Raw genomic sequence first — 16,591 nt, 5'->3', positions numbered from 1 at the left:
GTTCGGGGTGGAGTGGGGGGGTCGGGGCTTGGGATTTGAGATGGGGTATTGGGGAAGGATGAGAGTGCCGGGAGCTCTGGGTGGAGTGGGATTGGGGGCTGGGATGAGAGTGCGGGGGCGGGGGGGATGGGGTAGGGACAATGTGGGTGGCTGGGGGGGAAGGGGTAGGGACGATGTGGGAGATGGGGTGGAGTGGGGGCGATGTGGGGGCGGGGGATGGGGTAGGGGTGGGGGCGATGTGGGGAGTGTGGGGGGGCAATGGGGGGCGGCGATGTGGGGGGCAGGGGTGGTGGGGGATGGGGTGGGGGCGATGTGGGGGGCGGGGGGGATGGGGTAGGGGCGATGTGGGGAGTGTGGGGGGCGATGTGGGGGGCAGGGCCGGTGGGGGATGGGGTGGGGGGCGATGTCGGGGACGGGGGATGGGGATGGGGCGGGGGCGATGTGGGGGGCTGGGCCGGTGGGGGGCGATGTCGGGGGATGGGGCGGGGGCGATGTGGGGGGCCATGGGAGGCGTGGCGGGGTTGGGGGGCCCGGCCGCTGCGGCGGCGGTTGCCATGGCTCCGGGCCGGGGGGGCGGCCGGCCCCGGAGGGGGGGCAGCGGCGCATGCGCGGTGCGGCCCCTCCCGCAGAGCCCGGCTCGGTGCAGACGCAGCGAGAGCAGCGGCCGGAGCGAGCGGCGGCCCGAGCGCGGTGAGTGCGGGGCGGGGCCGGGCCAGCGCCCCCCCCGGCCCCCCGGGCATGGGCTCGGCTGGGGTGTTACCTGCCTTCCTGACAGCTGGGGGGTCCCGCTGCCCGGGCGCCCATTGGCGGGGGGGGAGCTGGGGGGTCCCGCTGCCCGGGCGCCCCAAGGGTGGGGAGCCGGGGGGGTCCCGCTGTCCGGGCGCCCCATGGCGGGGGGGGAGCCGGGGGGGTCCCGCTGCCCGGGCGCCCCAAGGGTGGGGAGCTGGGGGGGTCCCGCTGTCCGGGCGCCCCATGGCGGGGGGGGAGCCGGGGGGGTCCCGCTGCCCGGGCGCCCCATGGGCGGGGGGGGGAGCCGGGGGGGTCCCGCTGCCCGGGCGCCCCAAGGGTGGGGAGCCGGGGGGGTCCCGCTGCCCGGGCGCCCCATGGCGGGGGAGCTGGGGGCCCGAGCCCTAGGGCTGGGGGCAGGGCCCCGTTGCCGGAGGAGGTGCCTGGGTGAGGGGCTGGGGTGGATGGGGGCGAGAGGCTGGCGCGGATTGCGGGGTGCAGTGTTGGGTGTTGTGGGAATCGCCCCGAGCTGCTCAGACCCCCGGGATCTCCCAGCTCTGCGGGGGAAACGCACTTGCTGTTACCCAGCTGGCAGGGAGCGGCCTGAGCCCCTCCACGCTGTGTCCGGAGCACACCTGTTCCCACCTCTCACACCCTGGTATTTTTAGTTTTGTGGCAGAACTGAAGCTTCAGTGTAGCTGTCGCTTTTTTGGTAGCTGTCCGTCCGCTGGGGGTGGATTAAATCCTTCTTGTTCCTGACATAAACGCAGGCGTGATCCACTGGGCTCTGCCTCTGGCCAGGCTGCCAGATGTGGACGTGCTCAGCAACAGAGCCGGAAAAGTCTCAGATCACTGTAATGCTTTTGAGATGAGAGCCTTGGACTCCAAGACTGAGTGTCAACGTATTCGGTGCCGTACGGATGGATGAGTGGGAAAACCTCCTCCGAGAAAGTAATCGTCTAGACACTCGCTCACCGCGCCGAAGGGCCTGCTCCTACCAGTAGCTAGAGAGAGCTGAAAAGCCAGCAGATGCCAGCCTCTTAGTTTCTGTGATATTTTACCCAATCTAAATTGCTTTGTATGCAAATTTCCCATACACCAGGGATCCCCGACCCTTGTCCTACCAAGGGCTACGACTGCAACTGGCCAAGAGCCTAGGGCTGCATGTAACTTGCAGATACCCTCAACTTTAATATGGAGGAGCAGACAACTACATGTCCCAGCATGCTTGGGATTTTTTGTTCTGAGAGCTCATATGGGTGTCGGGCAATGCATACTGGGATCTGTAGGCTTTATGGCCACCAGCTAAAGATGAAGGTGGCTATGGACCAGTCCATCTGCTCCAGCTGAGGCACATGGAGATCTGAACTCAGGGCTGTAGCTCTGCGATGGTTTGTGAAGCAGAAGATTGCGTGGTGGAATTGTATTGGGAACCCTGGGGAATGACTTGGTGAGCGCGGAGAAGAGAGAGCTGGACGAACCGCAGAAAGCGTTTCTTTGTGCTCCTGCCTTTGGAGAAGCAGTGGTGGTGGGGGGAGAAATGCACAAATTACGGGGCAGGTTAGCGATGTGATGGGAAGTGCTAGAAGATGGTTTTGCAGAACTGGTCATTGTGACCCCTTAAACACTCTGGCTGTTCAGGTGAACAATGGCCATAGAATATGAATGTATGCAATTAAAATCCACTCTTGACTCAGGAGGCCTTTCTGAGATATGGCTGAAAGAGTAAAGAGCAGTTCCTAACTTAAACCAGCTGGGCTACTGCAGATGCTAGTGTATTTGGTGCAGTGGTTGTGCTTATGGGGCTGTAGACAAAGACGCCAGGTCCCAGAGGAGCTTACAGATATAACAGGGTTATGGTGATGGGGATCAGCAGGGACAGAGGAGAGAGTCATCAGTAAGGCTCTGGTCTCTGTATTTCTAATGCTGCCATCACTGAAACACCTGGTCACCGCATGCAAAATGAAGGATCACTTAGGAAAGAAACCAAACTCTTGTCGCCATTATCAGGGTTCTGTCTCAGTGGGATCAGTCTTGGAGAAGCTTTGCTTGGCCCTTCTGTTAACTGAGCAGTCGCCTGCTTAGAGAAGAGTCTCGTGCTAGGCCTTAAAATGGTCAGATGCTGGCTCCTCCTGGTCCCTGCGGGTAGGGAATTCCACAGCCCTGTGCTGTGACGTCCTGACCCTGCAGCAGTGTGCACGTGGAAACATGGTCACAGAAGTAAACATAACGGCCTTTGAACCTAATGTCCAAAACCTTGAACCAAGTCTGGAATTGGATGGGGGGAAGTCAGAGCAGCACCCTGGTGTGAAGTGCTCCCCTTGGCTCTGCCTAGAAGGTTGCCAGCTGTGAGACGTCTCCATGGCCTTTACATGCGTCCCCAGGTAGAGCCTATGGGTGACAGGCATGGGTCATTGCAGGCATGGTGCACTGGAGTGGAGCAGGTGCAGTCCCCTGGCAGCTGATGAGGAAGGTGTCCCTGCCAGCTCTGCTGATTGGTGTCAGGGGGGTTGAGACTAGTAGGACCCCAGACTGTGCACCACCCTGACGATGGGCGAGAGAAGTATGGGCTGGATGAATGCACTATAAGGTGGGTAGAAAGTTGGCTAGATTGTCGGGCTCAACGGGTAGCGATCAATGGCTCCATGTCTAGTTGGCAGCCGGTGTCAAGTGGAGTGCCCCAAGGGTCGGTCCTGGGGCCGGTTTTGTTCAATATCTTCATAAATGATCTGGAGGATGGTGTGGATTGCACCCTCAGCAAATTTGCGGATGATACTAAACTAGGAGGAGTGGTAGATACGGTGGCAGGTAGGGTTAGGGTACAGAGGGACCTAGACAAATTGGAGGATTGGGCCAAAAGAAATCTGATGAGGTTCAACAAGGATAAGTGCAGGGTCCTGCACTTAGGACGGAAGAATCCCATGCACGGCTACAGACTAGGGACTGAATGGCTAGGCAGCAGTTCTGCGGAAAAGGACCTAGGGGTGACAGTGGATGAGAAGCTGGATATGAGTCAACAGTGTGCCCTTGTTGCCAAGAAGGCCAATGGCATTTTGGGCTGTGTAAGTAGGGGCATAGCCAGCAGATCGAGGGACGTGATCGTTCCCCTCTATTCGACATTGGTGAGGCCTCATCTGGAGTACTGTGTCCAGTTTTGGGCCCCACACTACAAGAAGGATGTGGAAAAATTGGAGAGAGTCCAGCGAAGGGCAACAAAGATGATTAGGGGTCTGGAACACATGACTTATGAGGAAAGGCTGAGGGAACTGGGATTGTTTAGTTTGCAGAAGAGAAGAATGAGGGGGGATTTGATAGCTGCTTTCAACTACCTGAAGGTGGTTCCAAAGAGGATGGTTCTAGACTATTCTCAGTGGTAGAAGATGACAGGACAAGGAGTAATGGTCTCAAGTTGCAGTGGGGGAGGTCTAGGTTGGATATTAGGAAAAACTTTTTCACTAGGAGGGTGGTGAAACACTGGAATGCGTTACCTAGGGAGGTGGTAGAATCTCCTTCCTTAGAAGTTTTTAAGGTCAGGCTTGACAAAGCCCTGGCTGGGATGATTTAATTGGGGATTGGTCCTGCTTTGAGCAGGGGGTTGGACTAGATGACCTCCTGGGTCCCTTCCAACCCTGATATTCTATGATTGGGCTGTGCTTAGTAGACAAGGAGGTTGTTGCTCCTGTTGGTGCCTGAGATGCTTTCCCTGTCTGCAGCAGCCCAGTCTTATATGGATGGAGCTAAACCAGCTGTGGGTCACAGGCTGGGACAGCTGGGAATCAGCATTGCTTGGTGTTATGGAGCTACCGTAGAACAGGGAACCATGCTGGGGTGGAGGCTACACGGCAGGAGGAGCCGGAGGCTGTTCCAGGCCCAGGGGCAGCATGAAAACAGGGGGAGGCATGAGTGCGAGAAGGGGAAGGGAATGTTAAGGGGGTGGGCAGAGAGCGCTGGGAACTGGATGAGGGAACGATGCATAATCTTGGACAAGAGGATGGGATGTCTGAACTCAGTGCAGAAAGAGAGAGCTGGTGAGGGGGCATAGTGTGATCAGAGCAACAGGCTTTTTTTGGCACTTTGGATGGGCTGAGGGGCCAGAGCGGAGAGGTGGTGCTACCCGCATGCTCTAGGGCACCCACCTGTACCCTTCCATGCACTGAAGGGATAACCCGGTTAATTTAAGCACCCCCACCCTTACCTAGTCCCTCGGGCTTGGGGTGAAAGGCACCTATCCTTACCCAGTTCCTAGGGCTCAGGGTGTAATCTTCTGTGGGTTTGCTGGGCCTTTTACCAGTGAAAGAGCCTAACACATCTCTATTAATTATCAGTTACCAAAACAGAATGCTCACGCTAAGCATACAATGCTCACCACTCCCCATAAGGCAGACGAGCTTTTCCTGCTGGCCAGTCAGGATCAGGTCGTCGGAGGGCTCCAGCTTCTGCACAGTATGATTGGCAGGGTGTTGAGGTCTGGCAGCTCTGATCTTGGGGCTGAGTCCTGGAGTTAGGTTCCAAAGTACTTCCTTTTGGACCTCAGTTTGTATAGTGAGACTTGAGTCCTGCTTAGCTCTACCTTCACCAGTCGTTGTAAACTAAAGTCCTGCCAGACAGTATTTTTCACCCATCCTAGCCCATTATGAAACCATTCTTTACCCAATCAGACCCCACCACCTTAGCTGATTTACACCTTGCAGAATTAGTTATGCAACAGGCAGAACCGATCAAAGAACCAGACAGAGACCCTACAGATAAACAATTGAGAAGTAGGGACTATAAAGGCAAAACCATAGAAGTAGGGATTTCACACACAGCTGTTGAGAAGTGGTTCCTTGCCAGGCAGGATGCTGTCAAACCAAGTTTTCTTTAGCCATCTTAAGCTCTATTTCTGTATCTGGTGGTGGTGGGCACTGTTCGGACAGGAGCCTTCTGAACACCCCACAGTACAGTTTTGGTGCAATAAATGGAAGGTGAGGCTTTGACTCTCTGCAGCTTAGCTCATGGCTGCTGTCTCTCAATCTGGCTGCTGTTTTTACTACAGAAGACGACCTCCGACCTTACCTTGGGATGATGGCAAATCTCTGCCTGCCTATCTGTTTACCTGCTCTGCTGCCGAGTGTGTATTTGCTTGGAACTGTTCCACATCTTAGGGAAGAAATAGCCATTTGGATAACTGTCCATGAAGATTTTACTTCGAGTAGTTATGCATTGATCCCATCCCAATGGGGGATTAGGGCCCACGGGAGCTAGTTGAAGTGGCAGCTTGTGGCCTCCTCTCTATTGGCTATTTTCTCACCATGGCAGAAAAAATCATAGCCAATGTTGTCTCACCATTTCCTTGTGCTCCCCCTTCTTAAAATGTAGGAGCCTAATGGCCTGCTTGGGCACCTCGGTCAGGGGCTCGGCGCCCAGAGTGCTGAGCACCCAGCAGCTTCCTGGCCATTTCACTGCCCGCAAGGAGTACTGAGAAACCAAGGGGAGACCTCAAAGTTTAGGGCTGCCCCTCTCCTTCCTCAGGGGGTTCTGCTGGCCCAAGCCCTGAGAAAGGTTCAGTGCGGCACTGTCTTGGTTTCAGTTCTCCCTTGCAGGTCTGACGGCAAGGAACTTTACATATTGACTGGTGTGGAGAAAGTAAGTAAGGAAATGTTATTTACTCCTTCTCATAACACAAGAACTAGGGGCCACCAAATGAAATTAATAGGCAGCAGGTTCAAAACAAACAAAAGGAAGTATTTCTTCACACAACACACAGTCAACCTGTGGAACTCCTTGCCAGAGGATATTGTGAAGGCCAACACTATAACAGGATTCAAACAAGAACTAGATAAGTTCACAGAGGATAGGTCCATCAGTGGCTATTAGCCAGGATGGTCAGGGATGGTGTCCGTAGCCTCTGTTTGCCAGAAGCTGGGAATGAGCGACAGGGGATGGGTCACTTGATGATTCCTTGTTCTGTTCATTCCCTCTGGGGCACCTGGCATTGGCCACTGTCGGAAGACAGGATACAAGGCTAGATGGACCTTTGGTCTGACCCAGTATGGCCGTTCTTATGTATTCAGATGGGAACACCGTTCTGTCTGAAGCCCATGAAAACGATGAGATACCTGCTGGGAATGTGAGATCCTGTGATTCCAAGACAATGGGCGTGTGTGTGAGCGGGGGTGTCTTGCTTCCAAGAAATTTCTCACCAGCTTTAGACTTCTTGTAAATCTGGCCAGTAAAGACAGGGGGGCTCCAGCTGTGCTCTGAAAGTGTGGAGGAATTACTCCACTTTGCAGTGATCTCTCCGCCTGCCTGAGTGGGATTGTTTCTTTCCCGTTACCCTCTTTTCCAGGGCCAGTGAGCAGACTTTGCTGTCTCTTTTTCTGCCTGCCCTGCAAGGCTGTGTTAGTTTGCTTCAGAACCAGTGGAAGGTAAGCGTGATCAGAGTGCACTCGACATTAATATTTCAGAGGATATTGTGTAGCATAATTATTTCTGAGAAGGCGAATCCAAGAACATAGTCACTAAGTGAAACCTGTGGGGTGTTGTCCAGAGTCATCAGTTTTCTGCATGGACTCTCTAATAGATGGTACTAAGTTTATTAAAGACCAGAGGACTGTGAGTAACTCCAGGTTTCAGAGGAGCAGCAGTGCTAGTCTGTATCCTCAAAAAGAACAGGAGTACTTGTGGCACCTTAGAGACTAACAAATTTATTAGAGCATAAGCTTTCATGAGCTACAGCCCACTTCATCGGATGCACAGAATGGAACATATAGTAAGAAGATATATATATACACATACAGAGAAGGTGGAAGTTGCCATACAAACTGTGAGAGGCTAATTAGTTAAGATGCGCTATTATCAGCAGGAGAAAAATAAAAAACTTTTGTAGTGATAATCAAGCTGGCCCATTTAGACAGTTGACAAGAAGGTGAGATCTAACCAGGCTGCCAACCAGACGTCAACGACTTGATGTCTAGTTGGCAGCCGGTATCAAGCGGAGTGCCCCAGGGGTCGGTCCTGGGGCTCGTTTTGTTCAACATCTTCATTAATGATCTGGAGGATGGCGTGGACTGCACCTTCAGCAAATTTGCAGATGACACTAAGCTGGGTGAGAGGTAGATACGCTGGGGGGTAGGGATAGGATACAGAGGGACCTAGACAAATTGGAGGATTGGGCCAAAAGAAATCTGATGAGGTTCAACAAGGACAAGTGCAGAGTCCTGCACTTAGGACGGAAGAATCCCATGCACCGCTACAGACTAGGGACCGAATGGCTAAGCGGCAGTTCTGCAGAAAAGGACCTGGGGATTACAATGGATGAGAAGCTGGAGATGAGTCAGCAGTGTGCCCTTGTTGCCAAGAAGGCTAATGGCATTTTGGGCTGCATTAGTAGGAGCACTGCCAGCATATTGAGGGAAGTGATTATTCCCCTCTATTCGGCACTGGTGAGGCCATATCTGGAGGATTGAGTCCAGTTTTGGTCCCCCCACTACAGAAGGGATGTGGACAAATTGGAGAGAATCCAGCTGAGGGCAATGAAAATGGTTAGGGGATTGGGGCACATAATTTATGAGGAGAGGCTGAGGGAACTGGGATTATTTAGTCTTAGAAGAGAAGTGTGGGGAGGATTTGATAGCTGCTTTCAACTACCTGAAGGGGGTTCCAGAGAGGATGGATCTCTGCTGTTCTCGGTGGTGGCAGATGACAGAACAAGGAACAATGGTCTCAAGTTGCAGTGAGGGAGGTCTAGGTGGGGTATTAGGAAAAATTACTTCACTAGGAGGGTGGTGAAGCACTGGAATGGGTCACCTAGGGAGGTGGTGGAATCTCCTTCCTTAGAGGTTTTAAAGGCCCGGCTTGACAAAGCCCTGGCTGGGATGATTTAGTTGGGGTTGGTCCTGCTTTGAGCAGAGGGTTGGACTAGATGATCTCCTGGGGTCTCTTCCAACCCTGACCTTCTATGATTCTAGGTGAATGGGCAACATGATGGCAAATGCACTTCAATGAAGATTAATGCAAATAAATTCATAGCCGAGAGAAACTGAAGCTGCTCATACGTTACAGGGTTCTAAATTAACAATCAGCTCAGGCAAGGGACCTGGGTGCCCTTGAAAACATTTGCTTAAATTGTGACTGTGGGAAAAAGAGCAAGCGAGGTGTCAGGCGGCATAAGGAACAAGATGGAGGATAAAGGCTGTATTAATGCATTTGTGCTGTGTGTGCGAACAGCCCGTCACACACAGGGTCCTGCAGACTAGACGGGGCTCAGAGAAGAGGGATAAGAATGATGAAAGGCTTGGAAAAAACCTCGGGGATTGTTACCTTGGAAAGGAGACGAACGAGGGGGGATGTGATAAAAGTACTGTGCTGACCAATATTGTCTCACTGTTTCCATGTGCTTCCCCCATCTGTCTGTCTGTCTCCCTCCAGTGTCTCTTATCTGGTACTTAGAGTGTCAGCTCCTTGGGGCAGGGCCCATCTTTTTGCTCTGTATTTGTCCAGTGCCTGGTACGAAGGGGTCCTGCTCTGTGAGTAGGGCCCCTAGGTGCTATAGTAATACAAAACCGCAGAGATGCTATGCTGATGATACTAATAACACAATGAATAGTCTGGAGAAGGGAAATCGGAAATTTCTGTCTGGCAACTCCTGTGTTCCTGGGGGAGACATAATGTGGGGGCAGCTTATCCCACATCTTACTACAGCTTTCTTACACATTCCTCTGAAGCATCTGGTCAGAGACGGGCCTCGAGGCTGCTCCGGTTCCTGTGCCCCGGGATATATTCAGGTAGGGAAGGCTGATCTCGGACTGATCTATAAAGAAAACCCTTGGTACAAGAGCCTGTTGCCCAGGAGGGAAGTCTGATGTCATGTGTTGATATGTCCCGCTGGCACAGAGCACTCCGTTGTTATGTACAGCATCTTCACACAAACATTGGCGTTATGTGGGAGGGAGGGGAGTGAAGGGAGAAAAGAGAGGGGTTTTCAGCTGAGGGTTGAAATGAGCAAGAAAATCTGTGGTGGGAGGGAGTAAGTGAGGCAGTTCAAAGCTTCAGAGGAGAAAACTCTTGCACCAACAGTAGCTGGGTTGTATGAAGGGCTGGAGGAGACAGCTGGTAGAGGAGTAGAGAGAAACAAGGTCTGAGATGGTCACTGCAAGGGTTTAAAAGGCAGGTGTGAATGGAGAGCCAGCAGAGTCAGGTGGGGATGCACTTCTATATATTTGTGCTCGTGCTGTCTCATCTCAGTGGTAGTCTGGAGGTGCTTAGATACCTCGGTGCGAGGCACCTTACCAACACCCTCGCAGGCAGGAGAGAGGACCCCTTGGAAAGGACATTGAGAGCATCTGTGCAAGCCCTGGGACAGGATAAAGGAATTCTCAGCTCTGGCAGGTGAGCAGGAATCTTGCCAATGGGGATTAAGCATGTGGGCATCAAAACAATTCCTCCTGGTTTTCTAGTCACTGTTCCACCCTGGTCTGACTTCTGGCCACACTAACTGTACAGGCTAATTCATCTGACTTTCCAGTCTTTGTTTACTTGTAATTTTAACAAGCAGCATAGAGATGGTCCTAGAACAGGGGTGGGCAAAGTACGGCCCATGAGCCAGATCCAGCCTGCAAGCTGTTTTAAGCTGGCCTGTGAGCTCCCACAGGGGAGCAGGGTCTGGGACTTGCCCTGCCCTGGGACCCAGCCAGGGCGCCAGGTCAGGAGCTGCACCGCGTGGCTCCTGGAAGCAGCCGCATCGCCCCTCTCCGAGGGTAGGGGGCTGCTCCACATGTAGGAGCTGGAGAAAGGACATGGCTCTGCTTCCGGGAGTCCCTTGGGGTAAGCGCTGCTCGGAGCCTGCACCCCTGAGCCTCTCCCCAACCCCAATTTCGTGATCCCTGATCCCCCTCCCGCTCTCCAACCCTCTCGATCCCAGCATGGAGCACTCTCCTGATCCCCAAGCCTCTCATCCCCAGCCCCACCCCAGAGCCCTCAGCCCCTCCCGCACCCCAACCCCAATTTTGTGAGCATTCATGGCCCGCCGTGCAATTTCCATTCCCCGACATGGCCCTCAGGTGTTCGCCCCCCTCCCTCCCCTCCTAGAACAGAAGACCTGCTGTAAGCCTTTGTAGTTAATGATTCCTCCCGGCAGGTGTTACTGCGTGTTACTCTGGAGTGGGATGGGGCCAGCCCAGCTCCTGTTTGTTTGTTCACCTCTGTGACAAGTCAGGAGAAACATGCAAAGTCACTGAGATCACAGCTTACTGTAGCTCACGAAAGCTTACGCTCAGATAAATTGGTTAGTCTCTAAGGTGCCACAAGTCCTCCTGTTCTTTTTTCGGAGTGAGTTTGTTGGCGTGCTACAGTAAGCAGGGTTAGGGCTGAAATATGAAACTGATTCCCGCTCATACATGCATAAGCAAACCTCCCGAAGTACTGTCTTGCTCAGCTGTAATCTGTACTGTTTAGTTATGTCTGGGGGGGAAATGTTGGCATGGTCTTTAGGCTTTTTCCTTGGTTAATTGCCACAGGTTATCCACTCACTGATTGCCCAGATTCTGGTGGAAAATCATTCAGAGCAAGTAACAACCAGGATGAAAAGTTGATAATGAGGTTTTGGCAGCAGTCCTTGCTGTTTTGCCTTTAACACTGAATAAACAAGTCCAACGTTGTGACTGATTTAATTCTCCTCCTGCTTTTTTTTTGGCTAGACTCTTTGTTTAAAACTGCATGTGTAACATTTGTGACATTTGCTTTTATTATACATGAGGTATTTGCAGTTGTTTTGTCTTCTTTGTCTAATTGGGGATCTTCATTAGGAGTTGGGCCAATAACCTCCAGAGACTCTTGTGAAAAGAGGTTAGGACTGTGCAGTGATTCTCTGAATAAAAACATATCCAAGCATTGTTTAACAATTGGTCATTAATTAAACAACATTCAGCAGTTCAACAATTAAAATGCCATGGAAGCTAAATTCTAGCTTTGCCTTGCAAGCATTTCTGGTGAGGAAGCTTCTGTGGTCAGTTTCAGAATAGAATGCTGGGAGTGAGAAGAGATTGTTGAGACCTTTGGACATCTTTCCCTGATGGCCTCCGCAGCAAGTCTGGGAAAATCCATCTTTGCTTTGAAAAGCGAAAGTGACCTTTGCAAATTCCCTCTGCTCTTGACATGCTTCGACATTTGCTTTTCCTGGTGTTCCTTAATTTCCTTTGTGTCTAGAGTGCTGCTTTCCTTCAAGGTGCTCATGGGCAGAGAAGTGACTATGTAAAAATAGCATCACACGTGGCAGGCTTTGCACAGTGCTTCTCCTGCCTGTGTCTCAGGTCTCGGTTCTTCCTTCCCCCCATCTCATGGTGAGCTGGGGCTTGATGCTTTACTGACCCAGCAAGTCCCTGCGGGTCTGAACATTTAATTGTGCTTGGCTTTGATCTAGAAATACCAAGTCTTGTCATCTGTCTGAGCCTGCAATCGGAGGAGTGGGTGTATTGAATCTTTAACAAAATGCTCTTCTCTCCCATGCATTTGGCAGGAGTTTGAGTTAAATAGGTGTTAACAAAAACAAACAAGAAAACAGTCTGACTAAATCTCTTCTCCTTTCCGCTGCTCAGATTCCAGGCTCTGGGCATGTCCCAGGTATACTGGCTGACCAGCACACCGGAGATAGGTGCTGAGAGCTACACCTTTTAAAAAAAACACAGAAGATTATTTTGAGCGAAAGAGGGGCTTGGACTTTCAGGTCACGTGTGTACGTTGTGAACACTCCCCCGTGTTTTCCTTTTCAGGTAGCTTTGTGGAGGTGGGGAATTGCCGATTCACGTCCATGAGGTTCCTGAAGCCCATTTAAATGTCACCCCCTAATGGTTTTGTTGGTGGTCAGTTTCCCAGATCATCTACTCTGGGACCGTGGCAGGAGCCGGAGTCTCTCCCCACCCTTGCTCAGTATTCCCCTCCCTCCCTCACTGCTCTGTGTGTCTTCCTCCCACTCCTTATTCCTGAGCTCGGAGAGGGTGTAAGCCAAACACCCTTTCTTGCTTCAAGAAAAGGAGTACCAGTGGCACCTTAGAGACTAACCAATTTATTTGAGCATAAGCTATCGTGGGCTACAGCTCACTTCATCGGATGCATTCAGTGGAAAATACAGTGGAGAGATTTATATACATAGAGAACATGAAACAATGGGTGTTACCATACACACTGTAAGGAGAGTGATCACTTAAGATGAGCTATTACCAGCAGGAGAGAGGGGGAAGGCCGGGGGGGGGAACCTTTTGTAGTGATAATCAAGTGATAATCCCACCATCAACCTCAGCCTGGACCAGTCCACACAAGAGATCCACTTCCTGGACACTATGGTGCTAATAAGCGATGGTCACATAAACACCACCCTATACCGGAAACCTACTGACCGCTATTCCTACCTACATGCCTCCAGCTTTCATCCAGACCACACCACACGATCCATTGTCTACAGCCAAGCTCTACGGTACAACCGCATTTGCTCCAACCCCTCAAACAGAGACAAACACCTACAAGATCTCTATCAAGCATTCTTACAACTACAATACCCACCTGCTGAAGCGAAGAAACAGATTGACAGAGCCAGGAGAATACCCAGAAGTCACCTACTACAGGACAGGTCCAACAAAGATAATAACAGAACGCCACTAGCCGTCACCTTCAGCCCCCCAACTAAAACCTCTCCAGCGCATCATCAAGGATCTACAACCTATCCTGAAGGACGACCCATCACTCTCACAGATCTTGGGAGACAGGCCAGTCCTCGCTTACAGACAGCCCCCCAACCTGAAGCAAATACTCACCAGCAACCACACACCACACAACAGAACCACTAACCCAGGAACCTATCCTTGCAACAAAGCCCGTTGCCAACTGTGTCCACAGATCTATTCAGGGGACACCATCGCATGGCCTAATCACATCAGCCACACTATCAGAGGCTCGTTCACCTGCACATCCACCAATGTGATCTATGCCATCATGGGCCAGCAATGCCCCTCTGCCATGTACATTGGCCAAACCGGACAGTCTCTACGTAAAAGAATCAATGGACACAAATCAGATGTCAAGAATTATAACATTCAAAAACCAGTCGGAGAACACTTCAGTCTCTTTGGTTACTCGATTAGAGACCTAAAAGTGGCAATTCTTCAACAAAAAAACTTCAAAAACAGACTCCAACGAGAGACTGCTGAATTGGAATTAATTTGCAAACTGGATACCATTAACTTAGGCTTGAATAGAGACTGGGAGTGGATGGGTCATTACACAAAGTAAAACTATTTCCCCATGTTTATTCCCCCCCCCCCGCACCCCCCCACTGTTCCTCAGATGTTCTTGTCAACTGCTGGAAATGGCCCACCTTGATTATCACTGCAAAAGGTTTCTCCACCCCCTTCCCCCCCCCCCCCGCTCTCCTGCTGGTAATAGCTCCCCTTAAGTGATCACTCTCCTTACAGTGTGTATGGTAACACCCATTGTTTCATGTTCTCTATGTATATAAATCTCCCCACTGTATTTTCCACTGTATGCATCCGATGAAGTGAGCTGTAGCTCACGAAAGCTCATGCTCAAATAAATTGGTTAGTCTCTAAGGTGCTACAAGTCCTCCTGTTCTTTTTGCGAATACAGACTAACACGGCTGCTACTCTGAAACCTTTCTTGCTTCAAACCACTTGTGAGAGTCGCTTCTTCTGTGGTGTGTGCCCTCAATAAGAGCTGTTGTCACACTCGTCCTCCAACCCCTGGCCCCAGCCTCTGGTCACGATTGTTTTGTCTGTGAGCTCTTGGGGGCAGGGATTGTCACCCGCTCTATTTTGTACAGCACCAGGCGCACAGCCAGTAGGGTTAGCAAGCCAAAATATAGCAGGGCTGACACCCCACCTGGGACATGGTGCTCTGTTCTGGGCACCACATTAATGGAAGACAGAGCCAAGCTCTAGCAAAAACACTGATTTTGTGGGGTGTGAAGGGGGAGCTGGGGTGGCTACTGTGCCAATGAATGGGGCTGCATGTAGGCAGGTATGGGTTCTGGAGGAGACAAAGTGAGCAGTCGGGAGAGAAGTGCTGCAGAGGCACCTGCAGCAGGAGGATGGCAGAGGCAGGCAGAGCTGCCCTATGGAGAACACTGCAAGTGAGGAGAAACTTGAACCAAATGTGGTGTGAGCTGGGATGCAGGACATAGGCTGACTGGGGAGACGTGGTAGGAACAGCGTGTGCGGGGGAGGATGGATCTTGGCAAATTCAAAGCCCAGCTCCAGAAGGCTCATTTCGCAAGAAGCTGCCTGGTGCAGCGTGCCCGACTGGCATCGGCAGCTGTTGGCTCTCACTGGATGTGGCACTTGGGAATTGCGCCGCAGGGAGTGTGGGGCGGTGAAAGCAGCCTAGCCACCTGCGTTCTTCACCCGGGGCATGCTGTCTGTCACCAGGGCCAGGACCCGAGCGGCTGGGCAAGGGAGGAGGCCACAAGGTGGGCATGGACACCTTAGTGCTGGGATTCTGTGACCCTCCTCGGGCCCAAAGGGCTCGCGAGACACAGGCTTGCTTGTAAATGCATCTGGCCTTCCTCCGAGGGACTGCGGTCGTGTTGTGACTGACAGCACTCAGTCTGCCTGTCCCGAGCAGCGTCCGGCTCGTGCCATCCAGGGGTGTAATAGCGGATTTTTTAAAACATCCTGAACTTTTTAAAAAAAGCCTGCAGTGACTGTTGCAGGGGAAGCCTTCAGTAATGGTCCAAGCATCACCATAGCACTGGGGAAGGGAAGGGCCACACATCTCTGATCCTTGTATCGGGAGAGTTTGCGCAAAGCTTGTTTTACAAACGCTCTCGTTTGGGATTGGTGCAGACTGTTTAGTTGTCTTTCGTTAAATGCGAGCAGCGTGCCTAGTGCTGGGGGAGCCGGGGGTGCTACATCCAGGCCTCAAGCTGTCTCTTGGAGGCTGAGAATTAACTTGAAGCCAAGTAGTGGGTGCTATTGAAAAATGTTTTATAGCCTGTTCTCTAAAATATTACAGTTGCACGTGACCCTGCGGTCTACACCCAGTCACGCTGCCTTTGACCTTGGATCTTTTTACAGGCTTCAGTCAAATAGAGCTACGAGTCAGGGGAGACACGTATTTCCTGTGGTGGTTTTTCCGACTCTGGTAAGGGGAGTGTGTGGAAACGGGGGAGTGTAATGGGTTTGGGTACATTTGTCAGTTTCAGACACAGAGGTAAATGGGGAATATTGCCTTTATAGGGAATGTTGGTGCTCAGACGAGTAACCATCTGTGTCTGCTTCCATGGCAGAGAAGGACACTGGGCTGGGCTAGCTTTCATTTCAGCCTGCCAGTCTGCGTGCTTTTCCCAGAAATGGATCCGTCTCCTTAAAGAGGAGTGTGTATTAAGTTTACTTAAGCAAGATTATCCCATTCCATGTTCCAGGGAAAAATCCCAGCCATGTGGAATAATGCTAGGCAGGGCCATTACAGGATGTGTTTGTCTTGTGAGGGACGCAGATATGATCCTAAGTGCTGGCTGGATGGCAGGCCAGAAATAACTGAATTGCTTTTTCTGTTGTACCTTTTACATCGGCAGAGCAAGCTTGTCACCAATTTAAGCCCCAGATTCATCCCACCTTGAAGCTCTTCCACTGTGCTGGGCAGAATCCAGATTCATTGTCCTGATTTGTTTTTACTGGCTCCCACTCCCTGCGCTTTTGTTGAAGGCACACTCTTGTCGAGCCCCATGCAGTGCTTTCTCTGGCAGCAGGTAGCAAAGTCTATCCAGCCCTGCCCGTGCAGGGAGGCTCGGCTGGATCTGGCCCAGACCCTGGAGTTTTGTGAAACGTGTTGTTCCTGAAGTGGCAGATTCTGGTTCATGAGACAGTTTCTGTGTCAGCCT

The 16,591-nt window shown here is 51.9% G+C and overlaps 1 protein-coding gene across 7 annotated transcripts in view; it reads left to right on the top strand.

Moving 5' to 3' along the window:
* The first annotated feature begins 584 nt into the window (after nt 1-584).
* Nucleotides 585-16,591, top strand: part of MAPRE3 (microtubule associated protein RP/EB family member 3) — a 74,815-nt gene continuing 58,808 nt past the window's right edge. For 2 of the 7 annotated variants that reach the window (XM_027825249.3, XM_037893671.2), the window contains exon 1: nt 606-690. Coding sequence is in view for 2 of the 7 variants with exons in the window: in XM_043541972.1 (XP_043397907.1) it covers nt 9,884-10,095 (212 nt within the window). In the remaining 5 variants the exon portion in view is untranslated. Of the gene's footprint in view, nt 691-7,052; nt 7,134-9,729; nt 10,096-15,759; nt 15,853-16,591 lie in introns of those variants that run through there. The other 5 variants (XM_043541975.1, XM_037893672.2, XM_043541972.1 and 2 more) reach the window with 5 other exon arrangements.

The sequence above is a fragment of the Chelonia mydas genome, chromosome 3 (assembly GCF_015237465.2).
Source record: "Chelonia mydas isolate rCheMyd1 chromosome 3, rCheMyd1.pri.v2, whole genome shotgun sequence".
NCBI lineage: Eukaryota > Metazoa > Chordata > Testudines > Cheloniidae > Chelonia > Chelonia mydas.
Note: the sequence above shows the minus strand (reverse complement) of the source record. Positions and strands in the feature narration are given on the sequence as shown.